The sequence below is a fragment of the Miscanthus floridulus genome, chromosome 7 (assembly GCF_019320115.1).
Source record: "Miscanthus floridulus cultivar M001 chromosome 7, ASM1932011v1, whole genome shotgun sequence".
Lineage (NCBI taxonomy): Eukaryota > Viridiplantae > Streptophyta > Magnoliopsida > Poales > Poaceae > Miscanthus > Miscanthus floridulus.
In genome coordinates, this window is record NC_089586.1 from 46,828,063 (window position 1) to 46,838,815 (window position 10,753).

Below are 10,753 nucleotides of genomic sequence, written 5' to 3' on the forward strand. Positions count from 1 at the left end.
TGAGCCAGTGGTCGTAGTGACCGTAGGCCGGGCAGGAGCTGGTCAGGACGACTCCGCCCCCATCCGAAGTGAGGGGGTGTGGGTCATAGTCTAGGAGCGGCCCTCATCCTATAGGTCCGTTGTTGTCGGGGCCTGCCTTCAGGGTCGTGCCGCTCACCTCCCGATATGTTTCCCTTTGCTGCCCTTCAATCTTTTGCCGGTTGAGTCTTTTTGAAGTGTGACCCACCTATAATTTCTATCAGCGGCCGAGGGATGCTGGGGTTGAGCACTGCTCCAACCCCCGTGCAGGAGACTTGGAGGCCTACCCTGCAGTGTTCGCTCCCGGGGGTGGTGCCCCCCGGGGCGGCTACTGATAGGGCAGCGGCGCCGGTGTCGGTGTTGGCGGCGATCCCGGTGCCGATGGCGGGGGTTGCGTCTGAGGTAACCCTCACGGCCCCTCCTCCACCGGTCATGGTGGAAGAGACAAGGGAGGGTGAGCTCCCTATCTCACTGGGTGGAGGGCCGCATGGCTTATCCGTGCCAGCGGAGCTAAAGGCATCAGAGGGAAGGGTGACCGGGATAGAGTTGGGATGCCCAGCGGCATTCCACACGGATGAGGTCATGGAGATCCCATCTGATGATGAGGTGGATGTCGTGGCAGAGCCAACGGTGTCGCCACGGGAGCTAGCGGTGTCGCCACGGGAGGTGGCAGCGTCGCCGTGGGAGCTAGCAGCATCGCCGCGAGAGCTGGCGGTGGTCCAGTTGGAGGCTAGGCGCTCCGGTGGTTCGCCGGAGGGTGACCTAGAGTGGCCCTGCCCAGAGGACCCATCGAAGGCGAGGTTCGTCCTTCAGGATTCCTGGAAACGTCGGCTCTAGGACATTTTTGGGGGGCAAGGGCATGCCGCAGTGTCCGAGCTCACCAAGCTATTCGCGAAGCTTGAAAGCGCCCAGAAACAGGCTCAGTTCGCTCGGCAATTGGTTGAGGGTGTTTTTGGTACTTGTCCTCAACCTTTGAATCTTTCATTGGTTGTCTTTAGCATGCTTGTTTTTTGTAGGATATAAGGAAGATGTCGTCCCGCAAGTCTTCCTCCTCTGGGCAGAACATGCCCGGATGGCTGAGCTTGAGCGTCGGGTAGAGTCTGCTCACCGTGAGTCCTAGGACTGGGCGGCCGAGGCGGCCAAGGCGCGGGAGGAGGGACAACGTGCAGCGGAGCGGGCGACTGCCGTCGAGCAAGGGCTCGAGGCGACGAAAGCCCACCAGGCGGAGACTGAGGTGGAGCTATGGGCATCCCTGGCGAGCACCGAGACGGCGCTCCAAGAGGCCTTGGTGGCCCTTGAGCCGGAGCGGAGTGCTCTGGCATCGGAGCGGGTCACCTTGGAGTCGGAAAGGAAGGCCCTAGAGGCGGAGCGGAGGGCCCAGTCGAAGACGGACTAGGAGGTGCTCGTGCTCCGAGGCTGGGTGATGGTGACGGAGGAGGTGAACACCCGGCTGTGCTCGCAGGCGACTCGATAGGCGGAGGAGTTCTCCACCCTTGAGAATTCTCGCGCTGGTATGTTCCCTTTCTTTTTTCGTTGCGTTGGTTTTTTTCTTCAGCCTATTCCTAAGCTTGTCACCCCTCTCTCAGAGGTGGATGGAAAGGTAAAGACGTTGGAGCAGGACCTGAAGACGACTAAGGCGAGCCTCAGCCAGAATGCGGAGGAGCTAGCCAAGTCCCATGAAGAGCGACGTGCTCTTGAGGGAGACCTTGACCAGATCCGCAACGTTGCCCAGCTCGTCGTCTTGGAAGTCTTCGAGTCTGTGCCAAGCACTAGCGCGCCTACTGTCCAGCTGGCGGAGGTCCCGGACGCAGTCAAGGACCTTGTTAGGAGTGAGCTGTTTTATGGGGCATCGGGGGTGCTGACCTCGGTGGCGACGTACCACCCGAATCTAGACTTCGCTCTACGGTGGGTATGCTAAAGGCCTTAGCATGGAGGACATCCAGTCAATCGAGGAGAGCCTGCTGCCGCATGCGCGGTCGGTGTCGAAGCAAGTCTCTGCCGAGTGGGTGATGGATGTTAGCCGTGAAGACATGGATCGAAGCATGTGTGGGGAGGATGCCTCCAAACCTGTAGATAGCACGGAGCCTAGTTCGGGGGGGAACGTTGCCTTGGCCCCAATTGAGCCGAACGTCGTTGTGCCAGGGAGTGAGCAGCCTGCGCCTTCGTCGGTCGCGCCGTCAGCTGATGCCGCCGGGCCGGTTTAATACCTTGATAAATATAAGTAATTAGTAAACGTAAAAAGTTTAAGTTCATGGGGGGAACCCCTGTGTAAAACGTTCGTGTGTGTTTTAATGACTGCAATCGGTTTTTGTTTTTATGATGGAGTTGCTCCGTTCGGGAAAGCTTGTTCCCTTTCGTTCCTTAGTTTTCCCATAGCATAATTTTGTTTTTGAATTTCTTTCTTTCTTGTACCTACCCGTTTGTTCCGTAGGCTGCAACTTTGCGAGCCTAAGGCATGGCCCGCGAGGCTTGGCCGGTCGTAACCGTAGGAAAAGGCGGGGTGTGATCAGTCGGAATGTTCTAAAGCAAAGTTACGTAAGATAAATCAAAGGAACGAACTGCCATTTTGTTTGGGTATGAAGGAGTTTCTCCATATGAAAGTAAAAGAGTATTTAAAGTAAAAACAAAAATAGAGGGGTAGTAGAGCCCCCTAGTGGAGCCCCTGAGCACCTCAAGCCGAAAAGTGTTCGGGTTGGGGTGCTTTTATAGGAGCATTCGCTAAGTAAAGGTAAGGCTGAAACTTAGGAAAAGAAGAAACAACATAGCTGTTCCAAGGTGCTCGGAGAGAGCGTCGTTGTTGTTGTCCTTCAGTCGGTAGGCGTCCGGTCGGATCACTTCATCCTTCAGTCGTCTAGATCCTTGCCCGCTGCGCCCCCTTCTTCGGTTGCTGCTTCCTCGCCTTTTTCTTCCTTTGGCCTGCCAGCTTACCTCAGCAGGCGCTTAAGGAGCTGGCAGTCCTTGTAGAGGTGTTTGATGGGGTAATCATGGTTGGTGCATGGGCTCTCCATGAGATTGTGGAAGTGGCCCGGAGGGTCTTGCTAGGGCTGTGTGCCCGCATGATCGGCCGTGGCGACCGACGCGAAGTTAGCCGATTGGCGGTGATCCTTCTTGTTCTTTTTTCCCCTCTGCGTGGAGGGGCCCTCGTCTTGATCCTAGTGCTTGGCCTTACCTTTGTCGCGGCCTCCGTTGAAGCGCGGTGGGAACGGCGCTTGCTGGAACGGTTGGACAAAGGTCCGTGGTCCCAGGCGGTCAGGGCTAGGACTCCGGTCGACACTGCGCGTGTCTCGATTTGGCTCGAGCCACGCGTAGATAGGCGATCGGCACGGGGCGGTCATCAAGTCAAGGTGAGGTGCCATTGCGGCTTCCTGTGGGGCACTCTGTGGTTGTTGCGGTGATAGGGTGTAGTGCCCCATCTGTTGCGTCCCTGTTCCCCGGACGGGGAGCGAGGTCGTGAGTCGGCGTCGCGATAGGGAGCACTCCGCTTGTTGAATGGCGGTGGTCTCCAGCAGTGCCCAAAGGTTCTGGTGGATTGCCCGTTCGTGAGGGTCGTTTGGCTCGGGCAGGTTGCGCAGGAGCATTGCCACGGCAGCAACGTTTTGACTGGCCCGAGAGAACTACGGAGGATTAGTCCCCTGAACCAGGATGTTGCGCTGGGGCTGACGGGCACGACCCCGAGCGCCGTTCGCCGGTCTATGCGCACGAGGCGCAGTGTGGTGCGCCGAGCGCACTAGTGCAGTCGATGGCTCATGCAGCCATCGTTGTCGCAGTCCCTCCCCATGCTCACGTGTGAGCTCGGGGGTCTCCGCATGAGGGCCCAAAGGGGCGTGAGTCTATGAGAACTCTGCTTCCGTCGATGGGTGTCTCAGAGGGTCCGCCATGGCGCACTCCTAGGACGGACGGTGGCTAGGTGCCATATCACCGATGCTGGAGCCGTCACTCTCGCTATCGTCATCCATGAGGTTGAAGAAACAAGTGGGAGCATAGCTCACCATTCCCACAAATTCAGATGCGAGAGGGGGCGGCGCGAGCATCCTTTGGAGCCCACGGGTGTATGCGTCCGTGGAAGACATGAGGCCATAGGGGAACTGGTCGTACGGTGGTTGCGTTAGGGACAACGGGGTTCCATCGGGTAATCGGCAGAAGATAGAGAATAGTGAGTACATAACAACGTGTATATTACTCACAGTGGTGTTTGAGCAGAGAGTTTGCTCAGAATGAAGCGCAGATGCTGCGTAGTCGAAGTCGCACGTCCCGGAGTTGATGGAGGATGCCCCTCCGACGGGTGCCGGGTCACGAGCCTCCTCGTGGAGGTGTAGTACACCGAGCCGGTCGGCGACGAAGTTTAGGCTTCTGAAGAGGAAGGCCTGGGATGGCTCGAAGACGGGTGGAACCCGCATCCTGGCAGGCGAGAGTGCGGGAAACTCCAACGAGCCGAAGCAAATCGTATCGCCCGAGCCCACCATGGCGAGGCTAGCGAAAAAGTGGGCCATCCGATGACCAAAAAGTGTTGAACGTACAACGTCTTCCCCACGGACGGCGCCAACTATCGGTGCAGAATGTGACCAACTAGTGAATATTTATAGTTTTGCTGTACGTTGTGATCGGAGGTGGCCTAGCACTTAATGACACAGGATTTATACTGGTTCGGACAACATGCCCTACGTCTAGTCGGGGTCGGTCGGTGACTTTATTCCTGAGCCTAGGTGCTCGAAGTTTACAGTGGGGTTACAAACGAGAAGGAGAAAGATGAGGTGTACAAGAGGTCTGGTCGGCTCCGACCGGAAGGGCCGAGAGTGACAGGAACTTCGCTATGAGCTAGGTGTTCAAGCGTGTGCTTGCGGTCGGAACTTGGTGGTTCTGTGGTTATGAGCTATCGATCTAAGGAACTCTAACCTACTGGAATCGGTCTTCGATCATTCGGTCTCCTCTGTTGGAGGGAGTGCATCCCCTTTTATAAATGAAGGGGTTGGCTTTACAGGTGAGAGGGAGAGGGTACGGATGTTTTTAAGCCTTGTTGCCCACGCTGATGAGGATCGGATAATGGTAGGCCCCCACAACACTATTGATGTTACTGTAGAATGTGAGGTGCACGTGGGAGGTGGCGTTGTCTTCTTCAGGAATGGTTGACGTCAGTACCTGCAAAAAACTATTTGATGCCTAGAGGTATGTGAGGAGCCTCGCTATGTTCACCCGGTACGGTAAATCCTGGTGCCCATACCGCTATCGATGTCCAGGGACACGCGGGGGGGGGGGGGGTTACCGTATGGGAGTTTTAGCGGCCCCTACAATACTGTAGTGGGAGATGTCGGCGCCTACAATACTGTTTGTGTCAGGGTGGCTGCAGAGTGTTGTTCCGTGCAGGGTATGGTCCCTGGTATAGTGGTTTTGACTTGTGAGCCTTGCCTTGCCTTTCTCCGCACGTCTTCTGGTTCCTTCCAAGCGGGCGTCCCTGGTCGGATGGCTCTAGTCGGCTCTGAGTGCGCCGGTCGGAGAAGAGCGGTGAGCAGGGTTTCTACGAGCCCTGGTCGGAGGGACGCGGGGTCGGAGTCGGAAGTAGGGCTCGGGGCAGGCCTTCCGATCGGGGAGGCCATCTGGAGGCGGCTGAAGCCCGAATTGAGTGCTCCGGTCGGAGAGGTGGGCCGAAGTAGCTGATGAGCGGGCGTTGTTCTTCTTGGGCCTGGCCTTCCGGTCGGTTGCTGGACCGTTCCTTTGCCCTGTTGTTTTTAGACTCTTGGGCCGAGCCTTGGCGTAGATGCCGGTCCCGAGGGACCCTGGATTTATGAACCCGACAAGCGGCTTTATAACCAACCGAACACTTTCTAAAAATGGAGTTTAGTCACTTTAGCATCCCAAGGAGGTGCTAAAGTGCCCAGTGGTAGGAGTTGCCCTTTATTATTGCTGGTCCCTACCCTGATTTGTGCATTTATTAGGGATAGTTTGGTTTTTGTTGAACTGCTTTAATGATCTTTAGTCATTTTTAGTCACTACAACTAATCAGAGACGACTAAAATTTAGTAATTAGTTTTAATAGCTAAATTTTAGGTGTGGGAACCAAAGTATTTGCCGTCCTAGTAGTAGAGTTTAACCTAATTTAAGGGTTGCGTTGAGTGTGTCGGCTGATTTGAAAGGTACTGACGCATACTGTCGTAATTAGCACCGCAAATTGGTCGGCCGGCAACTGGGCAACTGCTGCAGGATTCCTTGGCCGGCCACTTGCCGCGGAGACAGGAAGGCAGTGAGAGTTTGGACAAGTGGGGATCTTCTCCAAGAAGGCAGTTTGGACAAACTCGATCACTGATTGACACTCATTGTACTTGATGCGTGCGTGCGAAGGTTTCGCATGCAGCTCCAACTGACCATAAGTCAGCTGGCCACGGTTTAGGGTTATGGTTATATTTTATAGAACTCTGATTTGACATGGGTGCTTATTATCTTTTATATTTATTCTAAAATCTAAAGGCGTATTTATTTTATTGCATGATTTAGTAGGGACTTTATTATTTTTTACTTTGTAAATCTCGCGATCTGCCAGTTTAAATCTTCCTTCCATGTATCATCATCTTCCTCGTCCGTTCATCCCTGGTTCCTGTTAACTCTCTATCCAGATCCATCTGTCCCTCATTTTAACCCTTCTTAAATGTTCATTGATGTCACACCACCCATGTTGTGGCCGGACCCAGCGGCGAAGCCACAGTGCATGTGTCGGGGTCATGCGACCCCGATAACTTTGTACGAATCAGTGGAACCCCGCGTATTCCGGCCAGCTACGACCCCATCAGATTGAGTTCATGAATCTGTACGACCCCGACAGCAGTTTAGTCTAGATTCGCCGCTGGCCGGACCACCGGAGACCATGCGCATCGCAGCGCATGCAACGGAGGTGTGGCTCGTCTTCCATTTTTCTTGAAGTCACAGCAGGTACATATAATAGCCACACTATCTAAGTTCAATCAATGTGATGTCAATTTCTCATATGAGATTAATCCTTTATTGCACTAGCATTTGCTTTGAGCCTTAAAATTTATTTGATTTAATGTTGGCTAAGCCCAGTTGAATCTAACAAAAAATAGGTACTCCTAGCTCATTATTTGTACTTTTTTTTTCATTACATGCCTGCACGAGCGTGCTCCAGTACTACTACTACGCAAACGATTTTTAGTTGTGGCCCTGACGGATCTTGTCCACCGTGCATGAGAAGTTGACCACGGACTGTGAGAACGGCGGGGCATCCGATCGATCGCCGAATAGGCATATAAGAATTGTTACTATTATATATAGGATCGCGATCACCACACCCACACGGCAGTCCTAGTCGTCGGCAGCTAGGCACATCAGCAGCAGCATCACATGTAAGCCCTTGTTTAGTTGGGTGAATTTGAATTTTGGGGCTACTGTAGCACGTTCGTTTTTATTTGGCAAATAGTGTTCAAATATGGACTAATTAGGCTCAAAACGTTCGTCTCGTAATTTCCCACCAAACTGTGCAATTAGTTTTTCTTTTCGTCTACATTTAATGCTCCATCACAAACCATAAACATTCGATGTGACAGATACTGTAGCAACTTTTTAGACTTTGAGGTCCAACTAAACCAGGCCTAATATGATCCGCAGTCCGGTACGCACCGCACGCTGGCTGCAAACGTGGGCGCGAGCACAAGAAATCAATAATGCCGGCCCTGCCGGATCCTGTCCACCGCTGGCCGCCCAATAATATGCATGCATCCCATCCATCATGCACTGCACCGTGGCTTTCTCTCACCTCAGAAACCGGCCGGCCTTTACCTGCTCGACCGGCCACCGGTTTCCATTAGCATCCTTTCTTTGACACCGTTTGGATGCCGAAATTTTTAGCGAAATGCTACTATAGCACTTTCGTTGTTATTTGACAAATAGTGTTCAATCATAGTCTAATTAGGCTTAAAAGATTCGTCTCGTGGATTTCGTCTAAACTGTGTAATTAGTTTTATTTTTTATTTATATTTAATGCTTTATGCATGCGTACAAAGATTCGATGTGACGAAGAATCTTGAAAAATTTAGCGTTTTGGAGTGCAACTGAATAGTGCCTTTGCTTCGCTTGCATTGCCTGGAAAACAGGTACAGCCGCCTCCACTTGCATTGGCCAATACTCTATTCTTCTAGCTGTAGCACGAAGATTGTTCAGCAACTAACCGATTGCTCCTAGTAGAAGCCTAATCAGCCACCCAACAATTCCCTTTGAACTGCTGCAGCTGCACATTGGAAGCAACCTGCTGGCGCCTCATTTATATCAATTACTTTATTTATTTTATTTGCACTTCCAGTTCCAGAAACCGGCCTATATAAGCGTCCGCCTCCCTGCACCATTCATTGCCCACCAAGCTAACAACGCACTCAGCCAGCCAGCAGCTCCACATTATCCCAAACACCACTTGTGTGCACACTACTGCTAGCTAGCTGTTCCATTTCTTTCCCTGCTTACATTGCATTGGTTGCCTAGTCATATCATACCATACATATGGAGCAGCCGTGGAACCAGCAGAGTGAGGGCGGCGGCTACGCCATTGCAGAGAGCTACCACGCCGACCTCGATCAGGCCGTGACAGGCCTATGCGAGGTTGACGGGGCGCTCCTGATGGAGCTGATGGAGGACCTGCCCGCCTCCTCTGACTTGCTCCTCGATGGCGACGTCAATCGCCAGCTGAGCCATGTCATTCGGTCCCTCGAGGCGGAGATCGGCGGCGGCGATGGTGGCGACCAGGCGGCGGTGACGATGGCCGATGATGATGGTGGTGAGAGCCTTGACAGGATTGAGGATGTGTTGTCGGACGACATGGATGGCTACGACTACGAAGGTGCATCGTCGTTCTTAGCTGGGCATGATGAGGCAGAGGGTTGGTGTGTGTACACTAATAATGGGTACGAGGGTGGTGGCGTCCTAGGGTATGACACGACGGTTGATCACCAGTACTACTATTGTTGCGCGGAAGGTTGTTCGTCTGCTGAGCACATGGATCTCCCCTTGTGGGAATGATGGTGATGGAAAATTTCTATAGATAGATACATACTATAGTAGTGTGTAAAATATATAAGCCGTTTGTGCTGATTTGTACGACTGATTTGTTGGGAGAGAAAAATATTGTACCATTGCTGATGAGCTGGCTTATAATGGCAGCCGAACAGAGCCTAGCGGATGAGATTAAATTGAGTGACAAGGTGCGGATCCAAAATGATGTCATATATATATATATATATATATATATATATATATATATATATATATATATATATATATATATAACTACTATCCTGTAGCTGGCTACAGAATAACTTATTCTGTAGCCACTTTGAGTTACGATAATTACTACGTTAATTTACGAGATTATAGTAACTCCATACTAAGTGGTTTACTATAACGTTACGGTAGATATCTCCATATGTTATAGTAACCCAACTATCGTAAATATGTATTGATATTATCGTAAATTAGTATATAAAATTATCGTAAATAGAGGTGGTTATGGAATAATTTATTTTGTAGCTTATATATATATATATATATATATATATATATATGTATATATATATACACACACACACGTACTGTTCTGAAGCTGGCCACATAATAAGTTATTCTGTGGCCACTTTGAGTTACGATAATAATATACTAATTTACGAGATTATGGTAACTCTCTTATAAGTGATTCACTATAATATTATGGTAAGTATCATCTTGAATTATAGTAACCCATGTATCGTAAATGTGTATTGTCGTTATCGTAAATTGGTACAAACATTATCGCAAAACAAGGTGGCTATAGAATAAGTTATTCTGTGACCAGCTGCATAATAACCTTACTGTGTGTGTGTGTATATATATATATATATATATATATATATATATATATATATATATATATATATATATATATATATATTGTTTTTAGTAAACCAATTTTTGCATTTGTTTAAAAAAAGACGGTGACCAATTGTCCAATGATTTCCTTCTCTAGCTAAGACGACGCACATCAGTTTGCTGTCGTGGCCATGATTTGGTTATGATTACTTCCTCCGATTGTCACACGTAGGGGCATGCTGTGTGGACCCTAACATTGGTTCGTTTCAATACTTCTCTAAGAAAAATGGGCAAACTACTCCTGCAAACAGATCTCTCGTCGTCTCTCGACTCTGATGTGCTTCATGAAGTTTGAAGCTATGTTTAGTTCAGCTTCTATATATAACAAAGTGTTTATGCTACCAAAAAATGGAACACCACAAAATAGATGAAATTTAAAGCTACTTTCTTAGAAGCAATTGCTTTCACGTAGTATAACTTTCGCACCATCTTGGATCCTGCTATTTAGCCCTTTTCTTTTCCAAATGAGTGGAAATAGAGACCTTTCGCAACTTTTTTTCAAGCGATATAGAGAGAGGGGGGTAATACCAGTGGGCAAAGAGGATAGGAGACGGTTCGGTTGCTCCCTCCTGAGCTCGCCAAGGGCGACTCGGGGGGTGCTCGCTGGCGCCGCCAGCCCCCCTCCCTTGAGCCACCTCCTCGGCCGTCATCGCCGCCCTCTGGCCCGCGGCGGCGGCGGCGACCAGCGGTGGCCCTAAAAACGGAACCTCCGTCCGCGTCTCCCTCCTCCCCCACGAGTCATCTGCCTCCCCTTCCCTTCCCCCTTCGTTTCCGACGTCCTTCCGATGGCGGTGAGGTGGATCCAGGACCCTTGGCCATGGATCTGCTGGGTGCGACGACG

The 10,753-nt window shown here is 51.0% G+C and overlaps 1 protein-coding gene across 1 annotated transcript; it reads left to right on the forward strand.

Annotated features, from left to right (window-relative positions):
• Positions 1-8,385: 8,385 nt before the first annotated feature.
• Positions 8,386-9,140, forward strand: LOC136463167 (uncharacterized). Its single transcript, XM_066462188.1, has one exon. It carries the CDS (start codon positions 8,515-8,517, stop codon positions 9,028-9,030), a length of 516 nt encoding a protein of 171 aa, XP_066318285.1. The 5' UTR covers positions 8,386-8,514; the 3' UTR covers positions 9,031-9,140.
• The last annotated feature ends 1,613 nt before the right edge of the window (positions 9,141-10,753 follow it).

What these genes read in the sequence shown, in the direction of transcription:
- LOC136463167 (XM_066462188.1), top strand. Translation starts at nt 8,515, where the DNA reads ATGGAGCAGCCGTGGAACCAGCAGAGTGAGGGCGGCGGCTACGCCATT.